Here is a 17,157-nt window from a genome sequence, read left to right as displayed (position 1 = left end):
TGTGAAATACCTTTGTTACATCGCCGCTCAGCTGATTTCCCGCTGCTGTCCTTCTCTTCTCCCCCGCTGACAGCTGGGGGGTCACAGAAGCGCAGAGCGGAGCTGTAATTAAGGTGTTTCACACTATTATAATATAATGCTCTGTGCTTCTTAACCCGCTCTGAACACTGCAGAGGGGAGGGGCTGAGATCCCCCACTGACAGCTATAGAAAGAGGAGAAGAGCAGAGCGGGGAATCAGCTGAGCGGCGCTGTATCAAAGGTATTTTACACTATTCTATTACAGAAACACACACTGGACATTGAAATAAAATAAATAGTTTGGTGCGCTCAATAAGTTTGGTGCCAGGGAGCAGCAGATAAGAAAATATTGAGCGCACCAAACTATTTATTTTATTTCATTTCACTATTTGCAAACCAAGTATTTGGATCTTTGGTTGCAACTTATTTTAATTTATCAGCGTAGCCCTTTTTACACTTTTAATTTGACACACTGGACATTATATAAAATACTAATAAAGTGGATTCTAGGATTTTAGAAAAACTAAGCTAGGGCTCATTTTTGGGGGAAGGGCTTATATTGCAGTCCTCCCTGAAAATATATTTTCGGGGAAACACGGTAGTTTTTGGTAAATCTATAGGACCTTGCACCATCTAATTGTACCTTTTTTAAAAAAATAAAAGAACACACTTGTTTTACTGACCTATGATAAGACTGGATACTGGCATAAACTTTGAAGCAACCTGGAGCCTAAAATATAAAGAGAAATGGTCAGAAACTGGATTGGTATTAAAGAGTCACCATTAACAAAATAAGCAAAATGACACTTCTTAATAAGATATTAATAAGATATTATAGTTTCTCTTACAAGTCTGTATGGACAGGTGTCTCTCAACTTTTTGCATTTTGGCATTGCAATTTTTCCCCTATTCCTATTTGCAAAGCTGCTCAAGCCCTGTCGGGCAGCATAGGGATTGTGAGTTAACAGGCTTTTTCTAAGTCCAGCAACAAATTCTCTATTAAATTGTGAGCTGATTTGCCCATTCTAGGACATTAAAGTTGGATTTCCCTCCTTTTGATTTTCTAACTTACCTTTTCTGATGTCTAATATGCTACATGAAGTGCTGGGATGTCTTCCTCTTCACTCAGCATCGAGCAGGTACTGGACCATGTAGAGCAGGAGTCTTCAAACTAATGGCCCTCCAGTTGTTCAGGAACTACTATTCCCATAATGCCTAGTCAGGTCTGTGAATGTCAGAGTTTTACAATGCCTCATGGGATGTGTAGTTCCATAACAGCTGGAGGGCCGTAGTCTGAGGATCACTGATGTAAAGCATGCCAACGCAATAACATCAAGGCTGCTCTCCACATTGTAAGGATGCTGTGCTCAGGGGACAGGGCCATGATTGACAGTCTTTCCTTAGTCTTCTGGGTTGAGTGGCAATGGTCATCATTCAACCTGAGGATTGAGGACATCTTGGGGCAGATGGCTTCCCCAAAGCATCCTTAAAAAAAAGCGTCCTCTTACCTTCTTGGTCTTCCTGTGGCGAGTGGCTCCTAAATTCTGCAAATAGCAGAGTCAAGTCAGTCTATAACAGTAATGGCAAACCTTGGCACCCCAGATGTTTGGGAACTACATTTCCCATACACTGCAGAGTGCATGAGCATCATGGGAAATGTAGTTCCAAAACATCTGGGGTGCCAAGGTTCACCATCACTGGTCCATAACATTCTCCTGTAAACCTGCAGTTGGGGGCAGAGCCTGGGCTCACTATTCTCTTCTCTGATCCTGATCTGTGCCGCCGTCCTGGAGAATATCACAGGTGATATAGAACAAATGATCCCCCTCTTGAGGTTGTCTGCGGGACTGGCTCCTGATCATGTGACCACTGTAACAGCCAATCACAGTGGACGCATGATCGTTCTGCCCCCTGGTCGAACCAGGGGGTAGGACGTGTGCCCATGTGTACTAGGCTTAAGAATAAGTTGTCTGCGGGACCAGCTCCTGATCATGTGACCACTGTAACAGCCAATCACAGTGGTCGCATGATCGTTCTGCCCCCTGGGCGAACCAGGGGGTAGGACGTGTGCCCATGTGTACTAGGCTTAAGAATAAGTTGTCTGCGGGACCGGCTCCTGATCATGTGACCACTGTAACAGCCAATCACAGTGGTCGCATGATCGTTCTGCCCCCTGGGCGAACCAGGGGGTAGGACGTGTGCCCATGTGTACTAGGCTTAAGAATAAGTTGTCTGCGGGACCGGCTCCTGATCATGTGACCACTGTAACAGCCAATCACAGTGGTCGCATGATCGTTCTGCCCCCTGGGCGAACCAGGGGGTAGGACGTGTGCCCATGTGTACTAGGCTTAAGGATTGGTTGTCTGCGGGACCAGCTGCCGATCATGTGACCACTGTAACAGCCAATCACAGTGGTCACATGATCATCCTGCCCCCTGGGCGAACCAGAGGGCAGGACGTGTGCCCATGTGTACTAGGCTTAAGAATAAGTTGTCTGCGGGACCAGCTGCCGATCATGTGACCCCTGTAACAGCCAATCACAGTGGTCAAATGATCATCCTGCCCCCTGGGCGAACCAGAGGGCAGGACGTGTGCCCATGTGTACTAGGCTTAAGGACAGGTTGTCTACGGGACCGGCTCCCGATCATGTGACCACTGTAACAGCCAATCACAGTGGTCACATGATTCGTCCTGCCCCCTGAGCGAACAGAACTTTTTAAAGGGTGGGAAGGGGGTCAAACAACAAGCAATGTAAAACCAATCATTCTGCTTCCTTCCATCCTGACATATAAAAACTCTCACTTACCATCCCCCAGGGGCAGCACACAGATCAACCAGCGCCCGAGCTCGCTGCAGGAACTGAAATTTTCTGTTCAGCTGAATGAGCTTAAAGGCCGAACGGGAACGATACCCTAAATAGGAACGGCAAAATTATTTAATAGAAACGCTCGGGACCGGAGATGATTGTTAGCTACAAGTTAAAATAAATTTTATATATATATGTAGTACTAATATTTCAGATGTCTCTGTATAGCAACACCAAAATGGTCCTCATCCCACCTCCGCCTCATAGCGAACAAATTTTACAGACAACACAAATTCTAAATGCAGATGTCACCTTATGGGAGATTTGTCATCTAGACAAAACTTCAAAATACAATAGTGCTCTTTATAAATGGTACCTGGATGGAGTCCAACAACAGGCATGTATGGAAGCTTTGTACCTCTCTCTCTCTATTACTCTTCTTCAGTTTTTTTAATAATTGGTAAAAGAACAGGCAGGGTAGAGAACAATCGTTCTTTATAAAAGAATGTACTTGCAGCACACAGTGAGAAAAATGCGAGTGAAAAGCACTGCATGAACGAACATAAGAAGGAGAGACGGCAGTGTGCAGATGCTGAATTCTTATAAACAGGCTGCATCCATCTACACTTCAAATCAAAATCATCCTCTTCAAGCAGAACCTAAAGCGTAACTAAAGGCAGCAATACTTACCTAAGTTCCAATTGTCCGACACCCGAATCAGCATCCTTTACCCACCTATTTCCGGGTTGCCAGTCTTCGGCCCTCTTGATTGACCAGGGCAGGAAGATGTCACTCCTGCACATGCGTGGGAGTCACTTCTGGCACTGGTAACAATCTGCAGAGGATTGCTGTGAGCAGGAAGGTAAGTGTATTTTTTGGCAGACCAGTCTTTGCAAGTTTGTTCTGCAATAAAGTCTGCCTGCTGGCAAAAAATATGATTTTTGTAAAATCTTTTTCTCTGATGTCCATCGACAGACGCAGCCTCATCTACATGAGCTGAGTGGGGTATGCTGCCACCTGCAGGAGTAGTCTAGGCAGTAGGTTAGTACAAAACTTTTAACATGTACAAGCCCAAGGGGCTGTCCCTCCAGGCATTACCCCCACTGCCACAGCCCAGCACATCAGTTTAGTTGCAAGCAGTAAAGACAAAAGAACCATCCCCATACAGAGGGGCGGGTGCTGCGTCTGTCGATGGACATCAGAAAAAAAGATTTTACGGTAAGATCTTACAAAAATCATATTTTCTCTATCGTCCATCAACAGACGCAGCCTCATCTCTATGAGCTGAGTGGGTTATGCTGCCACCTGCAAGAGTAGTCTAGGCAGTAGGTTAGTACAAAACTATTAACATGTACATGCCCACGGGGCTGTCCCTCCAGGCATAACTGCCACAGCCCAGCACATCAGTTTAGTTGCAAGCAGTAAAGACAAAAGAACCATCCCCATACAGAGGGGCGGATGCTGCGTCTGTCGATGAACATCAGAAAAAAAAAGATTTTACGGTAAGATCTTACAAAAATCGTATTTTCTCTATCGTCCATTGACAGATGCAGCCTCATCTCCATGAGCTGAGTGGGACGTCCCAAAGCAGTATAGGCATGAGGGGTGGGAAAAAACGCAACCAGACAGTAACGTCAACTCCAAAAGGCTAAACCTAGTCAACTGGGCAACATGAAGCTCAACCAAACAACAGGAGCTCACCCAGGTAAAAGACCCCTAAGAGAATAACAAAAAACATTCTCTTATGAAACAGCAGCCTGCAAAACCTTGCGGCCAAAAAAGTGAGTAAAGAGAAATAAAAAGAATAAAAAACTGAGACCGGAGTCCCAGCAGGAAACCTAGGTCCTACTCCTTCTCTAGGCAGAAACAAACTGATGTGCTGGGCTGTGGCAGTGGGGGTTATGCCTGGAGGGACAGTCCCGTGGGCGTGTATATGTTAAAAGTATTGTACTAATGTACTGCCTAGACTACTCCTGCAGGTGGCAGCATAACCCACTCAGCTCATGGAGATGAGGCTGCGTCTGTCGATGGACGAGTGAGAATTAAAAAATGCCTTTAGTTCCACTATAACTCCTCCTGCTTCCCCCTTACCTGTTTTGCTGGGTGCACAAAAAAAAAAAAAGCTCACCGGCCCAGTTGATCCCGCGTTGCCCTGCAGCAATTTACTGCTCTGGTGTCAGAACCTCTGTCCTGCACTGCCATCTGTGACCTATTATGCCAGCTGCCTCTTTCGGGTTTAGGAAACCCGTCTCCTGCTGACATGTGGAGCCCTGCCCACTCTGTGGCCCCATCCTGTGAATGGACTCCTGTTCCCTTCTGGGATATGCAAATCATTGTGATCGCCAATATGTGATTATTCCAAGCAGGGTTGCTGGAGCAAGGAGGTGAAATGGGTACAAATGTTCCACTGGTAGAGAACTATCCTCACTATGGGGGATTTCCTTTCATTTCCTGTTCCATCTGCAGGACAGGGATCGAAGGGAAATCTCCCCACTGAAACAAAAACAGCAAAAACAAACACAAGAGGTGCAGGGCCAGTTCACATGCGTTCCAGATGCTTTTTTGCATTTGCTTTTTTTGATGCAGTCCAGTGCATTTTTTCCCTTCTTCTTAACCTTAAAGCAGTAGTATACTCCGCTTTTTAATTTTTACCTACAGGTAACCCTATAATAAGGTCTATAACAAGGCTTTCCTGTAAGTAAAATTAATATCTCCTAAACCGAGATATTTACCCTGCATGCAGCCGCTGACACCAGCGGCGCATGCGCTCTGAAGGTCCGGCGTATCTTGCTGGACTTTCAGAGCTCCTTGCCAACAAGTGAACATCATAGCGGCTCCGGCCACTCACAGCACCAGAGCCGCAGAACCCGGAAGAGACGCCGAGGTAACAGGTCAGCTCCCTCAGCCATGTCCGGCAACCGTGTGGGGGCTAGCTTCGTTCTAAGGTAAGTATTTCACAATGTGCTAGTATGTGATGCATACTAGCACATTATACCATTGTCCTGCAGGGTTTTTTTTTTTTCTTTTACACAGCTTTAACCACATAACGACCGCTCACATTGCTGCTACTGAGGCAATGTGGCTCGTTATCGTCCAGCGACGTAGACCTACGTCGCTGGACTCCTCCCCTTGTGGGCGGCACGCGCGCGCCGCCGGAGGCTCGCTCCCGCTGTATTCATTCACAGCGGGAGTCGGGCCAGGGGAGGAGCGGCGGTGATCACCGCCGCTCTTCCCCGATCGTCGGGGAATCAAGTGTGGAGATCCGCCCGCTTGTGTAAACAAAGCGGGCGGATCTCCTAAGTGACAGACAGTGACAGATTGCAGGGTTCAGCATAGCTGAACCTGCGATCTGTCACTGTGTCATTCAGTCACCTCCCCCCACACACGTCAGTAAGCACCAGGCATACATTAACCCCTCCCTCTCCAATAAAATTAACCCCTTCCCTGCCAGTGTCATTTTTACAGCAACAGTGCATATGTATAGCACTGATTACTGTAGTAATGTCACTGGTAACCCCAAAAGTGTCAAAAATGTCAGTCAAGGGTCCGATCTGTCCGCCGCAATGTCGCAGTCCCGCAAAAAAAAAAATCGCAGATCGCCGCCATTACTCATTAAAAAAAAAAAAACACCAAAAATGACAGAAATCTTTCCCTTAGTTAGTAAACGCAATAACTTTTGCGCAAACCAATCAAAATACGCTTATTGTGATTTTTTTTACCAAACATAGGTAACAGAACACAAATTGGCCAAAAATTTAAAAAAATTGTGATTTTTACATTTTTTGGGGGGGAATTTCTTATAAAAAATGTGAAAAATAGTTATTTTTTCAAAATTTACGCTCTTTTTTTGTTTATAGCGCAAAAAATAAAAATCGCACAGGTGATCAAATACCACCAAAAGAAAGCTCTGTTTGTGGGAAAAAAAGGACGTAAATTTCGTTTGGGCATGGCGTTGCACGACCGCGCAATTGTCAGTTAAATTCGCACAGTGCCGAATCGCAAAAAGTGGCCTGGACGTAAGACGGCAAAATCCTCCGGTGGTAAAGTGGTTAAATAAGGACATGTGTGTTCCAGTGCATTTTTGGTGCGTTTTTACAGCGTTCCAGTACAGTCCTATGCAGGAAAAGTGGAACTGGAACACCCTGGAACTGACCACACTGGTGTGAACTATGCATGCCATTGTACACCATCAAAACCTACTTTCCATGCGTTTTTAATGCAGAAAAAAAAACGCACTGGACTGCATGTGGTGTGAACTGGCCCTTAACCCTTTACTGCTCCATCCAAAACTAAAAACTACATTTTGTGGCCACAGAAACACTTTAAGCCTCCCTGCGATTTTACTGCAATATAAAAAGAAAAAACACCAAAACAGACATCTTTGGCCTTTAACGATTCCTTTTAAACTTCTGATACCGGCTTAATATTATATGGAGGCAACAACCTAATACCTGGTCCTGTAACTCCATAAAGAGTCGGCAGTTCTGCTTACCTGTCTCCTTAGCCAAATGATAGAATTTATCCTTTCGACTTTTTCCTACTTTCCCTTTTTTGCCCATTGTAAGAGACGGAGGTCTGTTCTGATTTTCTTTACCTTGTCAATGTCTAGAAGATAAAAAAACAAAGGAAAATTAATCTGCAGTCCGTTTATACTCCTGTAAGGCTCCATTCACACCTGAGCGTATTGTTTTCAGGCATTTTTTTGGGGCGTTTTCAAGGCGTTTTTTGCAGGTATTTGGAGGAAGGCATTGACATCTAACAAAAACACTTGTAATCTGCCAAAAAAGAAGCTCATGTACTTTTTTGAGCTTCAGGCATTTAGCTTCAGGCGACAAAACGCTCATACGTGAACAGGAGCCAATGAAATGAATGGGATTTTGCTTGTTGGGCGTTTTGAGACTTCAGAGATGAGCGTTTTACGAGCTGAAAAACACTCAGGTGTGAACAGGCCTAAAAGAACCTGTCGGACTATGTTAGCTGATGTGACTGACTATACCATACATGCTCTGAGGCTGTCATCCTCATCCTTCCCTCACTGCTGTGTGACTCCCTGACATAGAAGGATCATGTACAGATCAGGAATCAGGGCACTAGGTATGGGATGTGGTCTCCTCTGGAATCAGGGCACTAGGTATGGGATGTGGTCTCTGGAATCAGGGCACTAGGTATGGGATGTGGTCTCCTCTGGAATCAGGGCACTAGGTATGGGATGTGGTCTCCTCTGGAATCGGGGCACTAGGTATGCGATGTGGTCACCTCTGGTCAGGGCACTAAGTATGGGACGTGGTCTCCTCTGGAATCGGGGCACTAGGTATGGGATGTGGTCTCCTCTGGAATCGGGGCACTAGGTATGGGATGTGGTCTCCTCTGGTCAGGGCACTAGGTATGGCATGTGGTCTCCTCTGGAATCAGGGCACTAGGTATGGGATGTGGTCTCCCCTGGAATCAGGGCACTAGGTATGGGATGTGGTCTCCTCTGGAATCAGGGCACTAGGTATGGGATGTGGTCTCCTCTGGAATCAGGGCAGTAGGTATGGGATGTGGTCTCCTCTGGAATCAGGGCAGTAGGTATGGGATGTGGTCTCCTCTGGAATCAGGGCACTAGGTATGGGATGTGGTCTCCTCTGGAATCAGGGCACTAGGTATGGGATGTGGTCTCCTCTGGAATCAGGGCACTAGGTATGGGATGTGGTCTCCTCTGGAATCAGGGCAGTAGGTATGGGATGTGGTCTCCTCTGGAATCAGGGCACTAGGTATGGGATGTGGTCTCCTCTGGAATCAGGGCACTAGGTATGGGATGTGGTCTCCTCTGGAATCGGGGCACTAGGTATGGGATGTGGTCTCCTCTGGAATCGGGGCACTAGGTATGGGACGTGGTCACCTCTGGTCAGGGCACTAGGTATGGGACGTGGTCTCCTCTGGAATCGGGGCACAAGGTATGGGATGTGTTCTCCTCTGGAATCGGGGAACTATGTATGGGATGTGGTCTCCTCTGGAATCAGGGCACTAGGTATGGGATGTGGTCTCCTCTGGAATCAGGGCACTAGGTATGGGATGTGGTCTCTGGAATCAGGGCACTAGGTATGGGATGTGGTCTCCTCTGGAATCAGGGTACTAGGTATGGGATGTGGTCTCCTCTGGAATCGGGGCACTAGGTATGGGATGTGGTCACCTCTGGTCAGGGCACTAAGTATGGGACGTGGTCTCCTCTGGAATCGGGGCAGTAGGTATGGGATGTGGTCTCCTCTGGTCAGGGCACTAGGTATGGCATGTGGTCTCCTCTGGAATCAGGGCACTAGGTATGGGATGTGGTCTCCTTTGGAATCAGGGCACTAGGTATGGAATGTGGTCTCCTCTGGAATCGGGGCACTAGGTATGGGATGTGGTCTCCTCTGGAATCAGGGCAGTAGGTATGGGATGTGGTCTCCTCTGGAATCAGGGCAGTAGGTATGGGATGTGGTCTCCTCTGGAATCAGGGCACTAGGTATGGGATGTGGTCTCCTCTGGAATCAGGGCATTAGGTATGGAATGTGGTCTCCTCTGGAATCGGGGCACTAGGTATGGGATGTGGTCTCCTCTGGAATCAGGGCACTAGGTATGCGATGTGGTCTCCTCTGGAATCAGGGCACTAGGTATGCGATGTGGTCACCTCTGGTCAGGGCACTAAGTATGGGACGTGGTCTCCTCTGGAATCGGGGCAGTAGGTATGGGATGTGGTCTCCTCTGGTCAGGGCACTAGGTATGGCATGTGGTCTCCTCTGGAATCAGGGCACTAGGTATGGGATGTGGTCTCCTCTGGAATCAGGGCACTAGGTATGGGATGTGGTCTCCTCTGGAATCAGGGCAGTAGGTATGGGATGTGGTCTCCTCTGGAATCAGGGCAGTAGGTATGGGATGTGGTCTCCTCTGGAATCAGGGCACTAGGTATGGGATGTGGTCTCCTCTGGAATCGGGGCACTAGGTATGGGATGTGGTCTCCTCTGGAATCGGGGCACTAGGTATGGGACGTGGTCACCTCTGGTCAGGGCACTAGGTATGGGACGTGGTCTCCTCTGGAATCGGGGCACAAGGTATGGGATGTGTTCTCCTCTGGAATCGGGGAACTATGTATGGGATGTGGTCTCCTCTGGAATCAGGGCACTAGGTATGGGATGTGGTCTCCTCTGGAATCAGGGCACTAGGTATGGGATGTGGTCTCTGGAATCAGGGCACTAGGTATGGGATGTGGTCTCCTCTGGAATCAGGGCACTAGGTATGGGATGTGGTCTCCTCTGGAATCGGGGCACTAGGTATGGGATGTGGTCACCTCTGGTCAGGGCACTAAGTATGGGACGTGGTCTCCTCTGGAATCGGGGCAGTAGGTATGGGATGTGGTCTCCTCTGGTCAGGGCACTAGGTATGGCATGTGGTCTCCTCTGGAATCAGGGCACTAGGTATGGGATGTGGTCTCCTTTGGAATCAGGGCACTAGGTATGGAATGTGGTCTCCTCTGGAATCGGGGCACTAGGTATGGGATGTGGTCTCCTCTGGAATCAGGGCAGTAGGTATGGGATGTGGTCTCCTCTGGAATCAGGGCAGTAGGTATGGGATGTGGTCTCCTCTGGAATCAGGGCACTAGGTATGGGATGTGGTCTCCTCTGGAATCAGGGCATTAGGTATGGAATGTGGTCTCCTCTGGAATCGGGGCACTAGGTATGGGATGTGGTCTCCTCTGGAATCAGGGCACTAGGTATGCGATGTGGTCTCCTCTGGAATCAGGGCACTAGGTATGCGATGTGGTCACCTCTGGTCAGGGCACTAAGTATGGGACGTGGTCTCCTCTGGAATCGGGGCAGTAGGTATGGGATGTGGTCTCCTCTGGTCAGGGCACTAGGTATGGCATGTGGTCTCCTCTGGAATCAGGGCACTAGGTATGGGATGTGGTCTCCTCTGGAATCAGGGCACTAGGTATGGGATGTGGTCTCCTCTGGAATCAGGGCAGTAGGTATGGGATGTGGTCTCCTCTGGAATCAGGGCAGTAGGTATGGGATGTGGTCTCCTCTGGAATCAGGGCACTAGGTATGGGATGTGGTCTCCTCTGGAATCGGGGCACTAGGTATGGGATGTGGTCTCCTCTGGAATCGGGGCACTAGGTATGGGACGTGGTCACCTCTGGTCAGGGCACTAGGTATGGGACGTGGTCTCCTCTGGAATCGGGGCACAAGGTATGGGATGTGTTCTCCTCTGGAATCGGGGAACTATGTATGGGATGTGGTCTCCTCTGGAATCAGGGCACTAGGTATGGGATGTGGTCTCCTCTGGAATCAGGGCACTAGGTATGGGATGTGGTCTCTGGAATCAGGGCACTAGGTATGGGATGTGGTCTCCTCTGGAATCAGGGCACTAGGTATGGGATGTGGTCTCCTCTGGAATCGGGGCACTAGGTATGGGATGTGGTCACCTCTGGTCAGGGCACTAAGTATGGGACGTGGTCTCCTCTGGAATCGGGGCAGTAGGTATGGGATGTGGTCTCCTCTGGTCAGGGCACTAGGTATGGCATGTGGTCTCCTCTGGAATCAGGGCACTAGGTATGGGATGTGGTCTCCTTTGGAATCAGGGCACTAGGTATGGAATGTGGTCTCCTCTGGAATCGGGGCACTAGGTATGGGATGTGGTCTCCTCTGGAATCAGGGCAGTAGGTATGGGATGTGGTCTCCTCTGGAATCAGGGCAGTAGGTATGGGATGTGGTCTCCTCTGGAATCAGGGCACTAGGTATGGGATGTGGTCTCCTCTGGAATCAGGGCATTAGGTATGGAATGTGGTCTCCTCTGGAATCGGGGCACTAGGTATGGGATGTGGTCTCCTCTGGAATCAGGGCACTAGGTATGCGATGTGGTCTCCTCTGGAATCAGGGCACTAGGTATGCGATGTGGTCACCTCTGGTCAGGGCACTAAGTATGGGACGTGGTCTCCTCTGGAATCGGGGCAGTAGGTATGGGATGTGGTCTCCTCTGGTCAGGGCACTAGGTATGGCATGTGGTCTCCTCTGGAATCAGGGCACTAGGTATGGGATGTGGTCTCCTCTGGAATCAGGGCACTAGGTATGGGATGTGGTCTCCTCTGGAATCAGGGCAGTAGGTATGGGATGTGGTCTCCTCTGGAATCAGGGCAGTAGGTATGGCATGTGGTCTCCTCTGGAATCGGGGCACTAGGTATGGGACGTGGTCTCCTCTGGAATCGGGGCACTAGGTATGGGACGTGGTCACCTCTGGTCAGGGCACTAGGTATGGGACGTGGTCTCCTCTGGAATCGGGGCACAAGGTATGGGATGTGTTCTCCTCTGGAATCGGGGAACTATGTATGGGATGTGGTCTCCTCTGGAATCAGGGCACTAGGTATGGGATGTGGTCTCCTCTGGAATCAGGGCACTAGGTATGGGATGTGGTCTCTGGAATCAGGGCACTAGGTATGGGATGTGGTCTCCTCTGGAATCAGGGCACTAGGTATGGGATGTGGTCTCCTCTGGAATCGGGGCACTAGGTATGGGATGTGGTCACCTCTGGTCAGGGCACTAAGTATGGGACGTGGTCTCCTCTGGAATCGGGGCAGTAGGTATGGGATGTGGTCTCCTCTGGTCAGGGCACTAGGTATGGCATGTGGTCTCCTCTGGAATCAGGGCACTAGGTATGGAATGTGGTCTCCTTTGGAATCAGGGCACTAGGTATGGAATGTGGTCTCCTCTGGAATCGGGGCACTAGGTATGGGATGTGGTCTCCTCTGGAATCAGGGCAGTAGGTATGGGATGTGGTCTCCTCTGGAATCAGGGCAGTAGGTATGGGATGTGGTCTCCTCTGGAATCAGGGCAGTAGGTATGGGATGTGGTCTCCTCTGGAATCAGGGCACTAGGTATGGGATGTGGTCTCCTCTGGAATCAGGGCATTAGGTATGGAATGTGGTCTCCTCTGGAATCGGGGCACTAGGTATGGGATGTGGTCTCCTCTGGAATCAGGGCACTAGGTATGGGATGTGGTCTCCTCTGGAATCAGGGCAGTAGGTATGGGATGTGGTCTCCTCTGGAATCAGGGCACTAGGTATGGGATGTGGTCTCCTCTGGTCAGGGCACTAGGTATGGGGTGTGGTCTCCTCTGGTCAGGGCACTAGGTATGGGGTGTGGTCTCCTCTGGTCAGGGCACTAGGTATGGGATGTGGTCTCCTCTGGAATCGGGGCACTAGGTATGGGATGTGGTCTCCTCTGGAATCGGGGCACTAGGTATGGGATGTGGTCTCTGGAATCAGGGCACTAGGTATGGGATGTGGTCTCTGGAATCAGGGCACTAGGTATGGGATGTGGTCTCCTCTGGAATCAGGGCACTAGGTATGCGATGTGGTCTCCTCTGGAATCAGGGCACTAGGTATGCGATGTGGTCACCTCTGGTCAGGGCACTAAGTATGGGACGTGGTCTCCTCTGGAATCGGGGCAGTAGGTATGGGATGTGGTCTCCTCTGGTCAGGGCACTAGGTATGGAATGTGGTCTCCTCTGGAATCATGGCACTAGGTATGGGATGTGGTCTCCTCTGGAATCAGGGCAGTAGGTATGGGATGTGGTCTCCTCTGGAATCAGGGCACTAGGTATGGGATGTGGTCTCCTCTGGAATCAGGGCACTAGGTATGGGATGTGGTCTCCTCTGGAATCAGGGCAGTAGGTATGGGATGTGGTCTCCTCTGGAATCAGGGCACTAGGTATGGGATGTGGTCTCCTCTGGAATCGGGGCACTAGGTATGGGATGTGGTCTCCTCTGGAATCGGGGCACTAGGTATGGGACGTGGTCACCTCTGGTCAGGGCACTAGGTATGGGACGTGGTCTCCTCTGGAATCGGGGCACAAGGTATGGGATGTGTTCTCCTCTGGAATCGGGGAACTATGTATGGGATGTGGTCTCCTCTGGAATCAGGGCACTAGGTATGGGATGTGGTCTCCTCTGGAATCAGGGCACTAGGTATGGGATGTGGTCTCTGGAATCAGGGCACTAGGTATGGGATGTGGTCTCCTCTGGAATCAGGGCACTAGGTATGGGATGTGGTCTCCTCTGGAATCGGGGCACTAGGTATGGGATGTGGTCACCTCTGGTCAGGGCACTAAGTATGGGATGTGGTCTCCTCTGGAATCGGGGCAGTAGGTATGGGATGTGGTCTCCTCTGGTCAGGGCACTAGGTATGGCATGTGGTCTCCTCTGGAATCAGGGCACTAGGTATGGGATGTGGTCTCCTTTGGAATCAGGGCACTAGGTATGGAATGTGGTCTCCTCTGGAATCGGGGCACTAGGTATGGGATGTGGTCTCCTCTGGAATCAGGGCAGTAGGTATGGGATGTGGTCTCCTCTGGAATCAGGGCAGTAGGTATGGGATGTGGTCTCCTCTGGAATCAGGGCACTAGGTATGGGATGTGGTCTCCTCTGGAATCAGGGCATTAGGTATGGAATGTGGTCTCCTCTGGAATCGGGGCACTAGGTATGGGATGTGGTCTCCTCTGGAATCAGGGCACTAGGTATGCGATGTGGTCTCCTCTGGAATCAGGGCACTAGGTATGCGATGTGGTCACCTCTGGTCAGGGCACTAAGTATGGGACGTGGTCTCCTCTGGAATCGGGGCAGTAGGTATGGGATGTGGTCTCCTCTGGTCAGGGCACTAGGTATGGCATGTGGTCTCCTCTGGAATCAGGGCACTAGGTATGGGATGTGGTCTCCTCTGGAATCAGGGCACTAGGTATGGGATGTGGTCTCCTCTGGAATCAGGGCAGTAGGTATGGGATGTGGTCTCCTCTGGAATCGGGGCACTAGGTATGGGATGTGGTCTCCTCTGGAATCAGGGCACTAGGTATGGGATGTGGTCTCCTCTGGAATCGGGGCACTAGGTATGGGATGTGGTCTCCTCTGGAATCGGGGCACTAGGTATGGGACGTGGTCACCTCTGGTCAGGGCACTAGGTATGGGACGTGGTCTCCTCTGGAATCGGGGCACAAGGTATGGGATGTGTTCTCCTCTGGAATCGGGGAACTATGTATGGGATGTGGTCTCCTCTGGAATCAGGGCACTAGGTATGGGATGTGGTCTCCTCTGGAATCAGGGCACTAGGTATGGGATGTGGTCTCTGGAATCAGGGCACTAGGTATGGGATGTGGTCTCCTCTGGAATCAGGGCACTAGGTATGGGATGTGGTCTCCTCTGGAATCGGGGCACTAGGTATGGGATGTGGTCACCTCTGGTCAGGGCACTAAGTATGGGACGTGGTCTCCTCTGGAATCGGGGCAGTAGGTATGGGATGTGGTCTCCTCTGGTCAGGGCAGTAGGTATGGGATGTGGTCTCCTCTGGTCAGGGCACTAGGTATGGCATGTGGTCTCCTCTGGAATCAGGGCACTAGGTATGGGATGTGGTCTCCTCTGGAATCAGGGCATTAGGTATGGAATGTGGTCTCCTCTGGAATCGGGGCACTAGGTATGGGATGTGGTCTCCTCTGGAATCAGGGCACTAGGTATGGGATGTGGTCTCCTCTGGAATCAGGGCACTAGGTATGGGATGTGGTCTCCTCTGGAATCAGGGCACTAGGTATGGGGTGTGGTCTCCTCTGGTCAGGGCACTAGGTATGGGGTGTGGTCTCCTCTGGTCAGGGCACTAGGTATGGGGTGTGGTCTCCTCTGGAATCAGGGCACTAGGTATGGGATGTGGTCTCCTCTGGAATCGGGGCACTAGGTATGGGATGTGGTCACCTCTGGTCAGGGCACTAAGTATGGGACGTGGTCTCCTCTGGAATCGGGGCAGTAGGTATGGGATGTGGTCTCCTCTGGTCAGGGCACTAGGTATGGCATGTGGTCTCCTCTGGAATCAGGGCACTAGGTATGGGATGTGGTCTCCTCTGGAATCAGGGCATTAGGTATGGAATGTGGTCTCCTCTGGAATCGGGGCACTAGGTATGGGATGTGGTCTCCTCTGGAATCAGGGCACTAGGTATGGGATGTGGTCTCCTCTGGAATCAGGGCACTAGGTATGGGATGTGGTCTCCTCTGGAATCAGGGCACTAGGTATGGGGTGTGGTCTCCTCTGGTCAGGGCACTAGGTATGGGGTGTGGTCTCCTCTGGTCAGGGCACTAGGTATGGGGTGTGGTCTCCTCTGGAATCAGGGCACTAGGTATGGGATGTGGTCTCCGCCGTTTCGAAAAATACCAGGGTTATGGAAGCTATCTGCTGCCATAACCCTGGTATTTAGCATCAAAGTGCGGACGTAAATCGACGGTGGGTGAGCGGTCGGTCGGTAAGTGGCCAGTAGGAACCAACAGATATTCTGCAGCAGGGCGGCCCTTTTGCACGAAATGATGTTCCTGTACGTCATTTCGTGCACTGGGTCTGGGGCACGCGGCGCGCTGCTGGCGACCCGCTCCCGCTGTGATTGGACCCAGCGGGATCCAATCAGCGGGTTCGGCAGACCCGATGTTCGTTCGTGAGAGAGGCAGAATGGCGGTCTGCATACATAAACAAGGTAGACCGCTGTTCTGTCAAGAGGGGAAGATAGAGATCTTGTGTTCCTGCTAAGCAGAAACACAAATCTCTGTCTTCCCCCAGTCAAAGCACCTCCCCCACATAGTTAGTAAGCACACCCTAGGAGCACATTTAACCCTTTGATCACACCTTATGTTAACCCCTTCCCTGCCAGTGTCATTAGTACAGTAACAGTGCAATTTTTTTTTAGCACTGATCACTGTATTGGTGTCACTGGTCCCCCAAAAAGTGTCACTTAGGCCAGTGGTCCTCAACCCTAGCCTACAGGGCCCACTAACAGGCCAGATTTTAGGTATTACCTTGGGGAGATGCAGACTAGAGTACTGCAATCACTGAGCAGCAAAAAGATATCACCTGGGATGTATTTCAGTTATCTTGAAAATCTGACCTGTTAGTGGGCCCTGTAGGCCAGGGTTGAGGACCACTGACTTAGGCAACCTAAAAGTTGCGGGACTTTGACTGGACTTAAACCTATGGACCTCAAAACGCATTCGAATCGGCCCAAAGTAGTGCAGAGACTGAATTTAACCACTTGCCGACCGCCGCACGACTATTTGCTGCAGCAGTCAGCCCCCTACAGGCAAAGAAACGTAGACCTAAGTCGCTCGCCCACGAGCCTGTAGGGGGCAGTCGAGCGTCGGCGGCCGTTCCCTGCTGAGCCAGCGCGTGTGACCGGTGGCTCCGATGTCCGCCGGCCACTCGCCATCTCCCGCAGCAGAGGGAGTAAGACAGACGGCTGATGTAAACACAGCCGTCTGTCATTCTCACTGATGTAAGCACAGAGGCTATGTGATCCTGCT

General features: G+C 50.4%; 1 protein-coding gene across 1 annotated transcript in view; it reads right to left on the bottom strand.

The window, feature by feature from the left end:
- Positions 1–17,157, bottom strand: part of FTSJ3 (FtsJ RNA 2'-O-methyltransferase 3) — a 177,047-nt gene that overhangs the window by 58,165 nt on the left and 101,725 nt on the right. Inside the window, exons 2-4 of the mRNA XM_082266751.1 lie at positions 7,318–7,430; positions 2,826–2,931; positions 703–749 (exon numbers count right to left, since the gene is read on the bottom strand). Of these exons, the coding sequence (XP_082122877.1) occupies positions 703–749; positions 2,826–2,931; positions 7,318–7,384 (220 nt within the window). The 5' untranslated portion in view covers positions 7,385–7,430. The remainder of the gene's footprint in view (positions 1–702; positions 750–2,825; positions 2,932–7,317; positions 7,431–17,157) is intronic.

This window comes from Pelophylax lessonae (assembly GCF_965119305.1).
Source record: "Pelophylax lessonae genome assembly, chromosome: 9".
Classification (NCBI taxonomy): Eukaryota; Metazoa; Chordata; class Amphibia; order Anura; family Ranidae; genus Pelophylax; species Pelophylax lessonae.
This window is presented reverse-complemented; position numbering and strand designations above follow the sequence as displayed.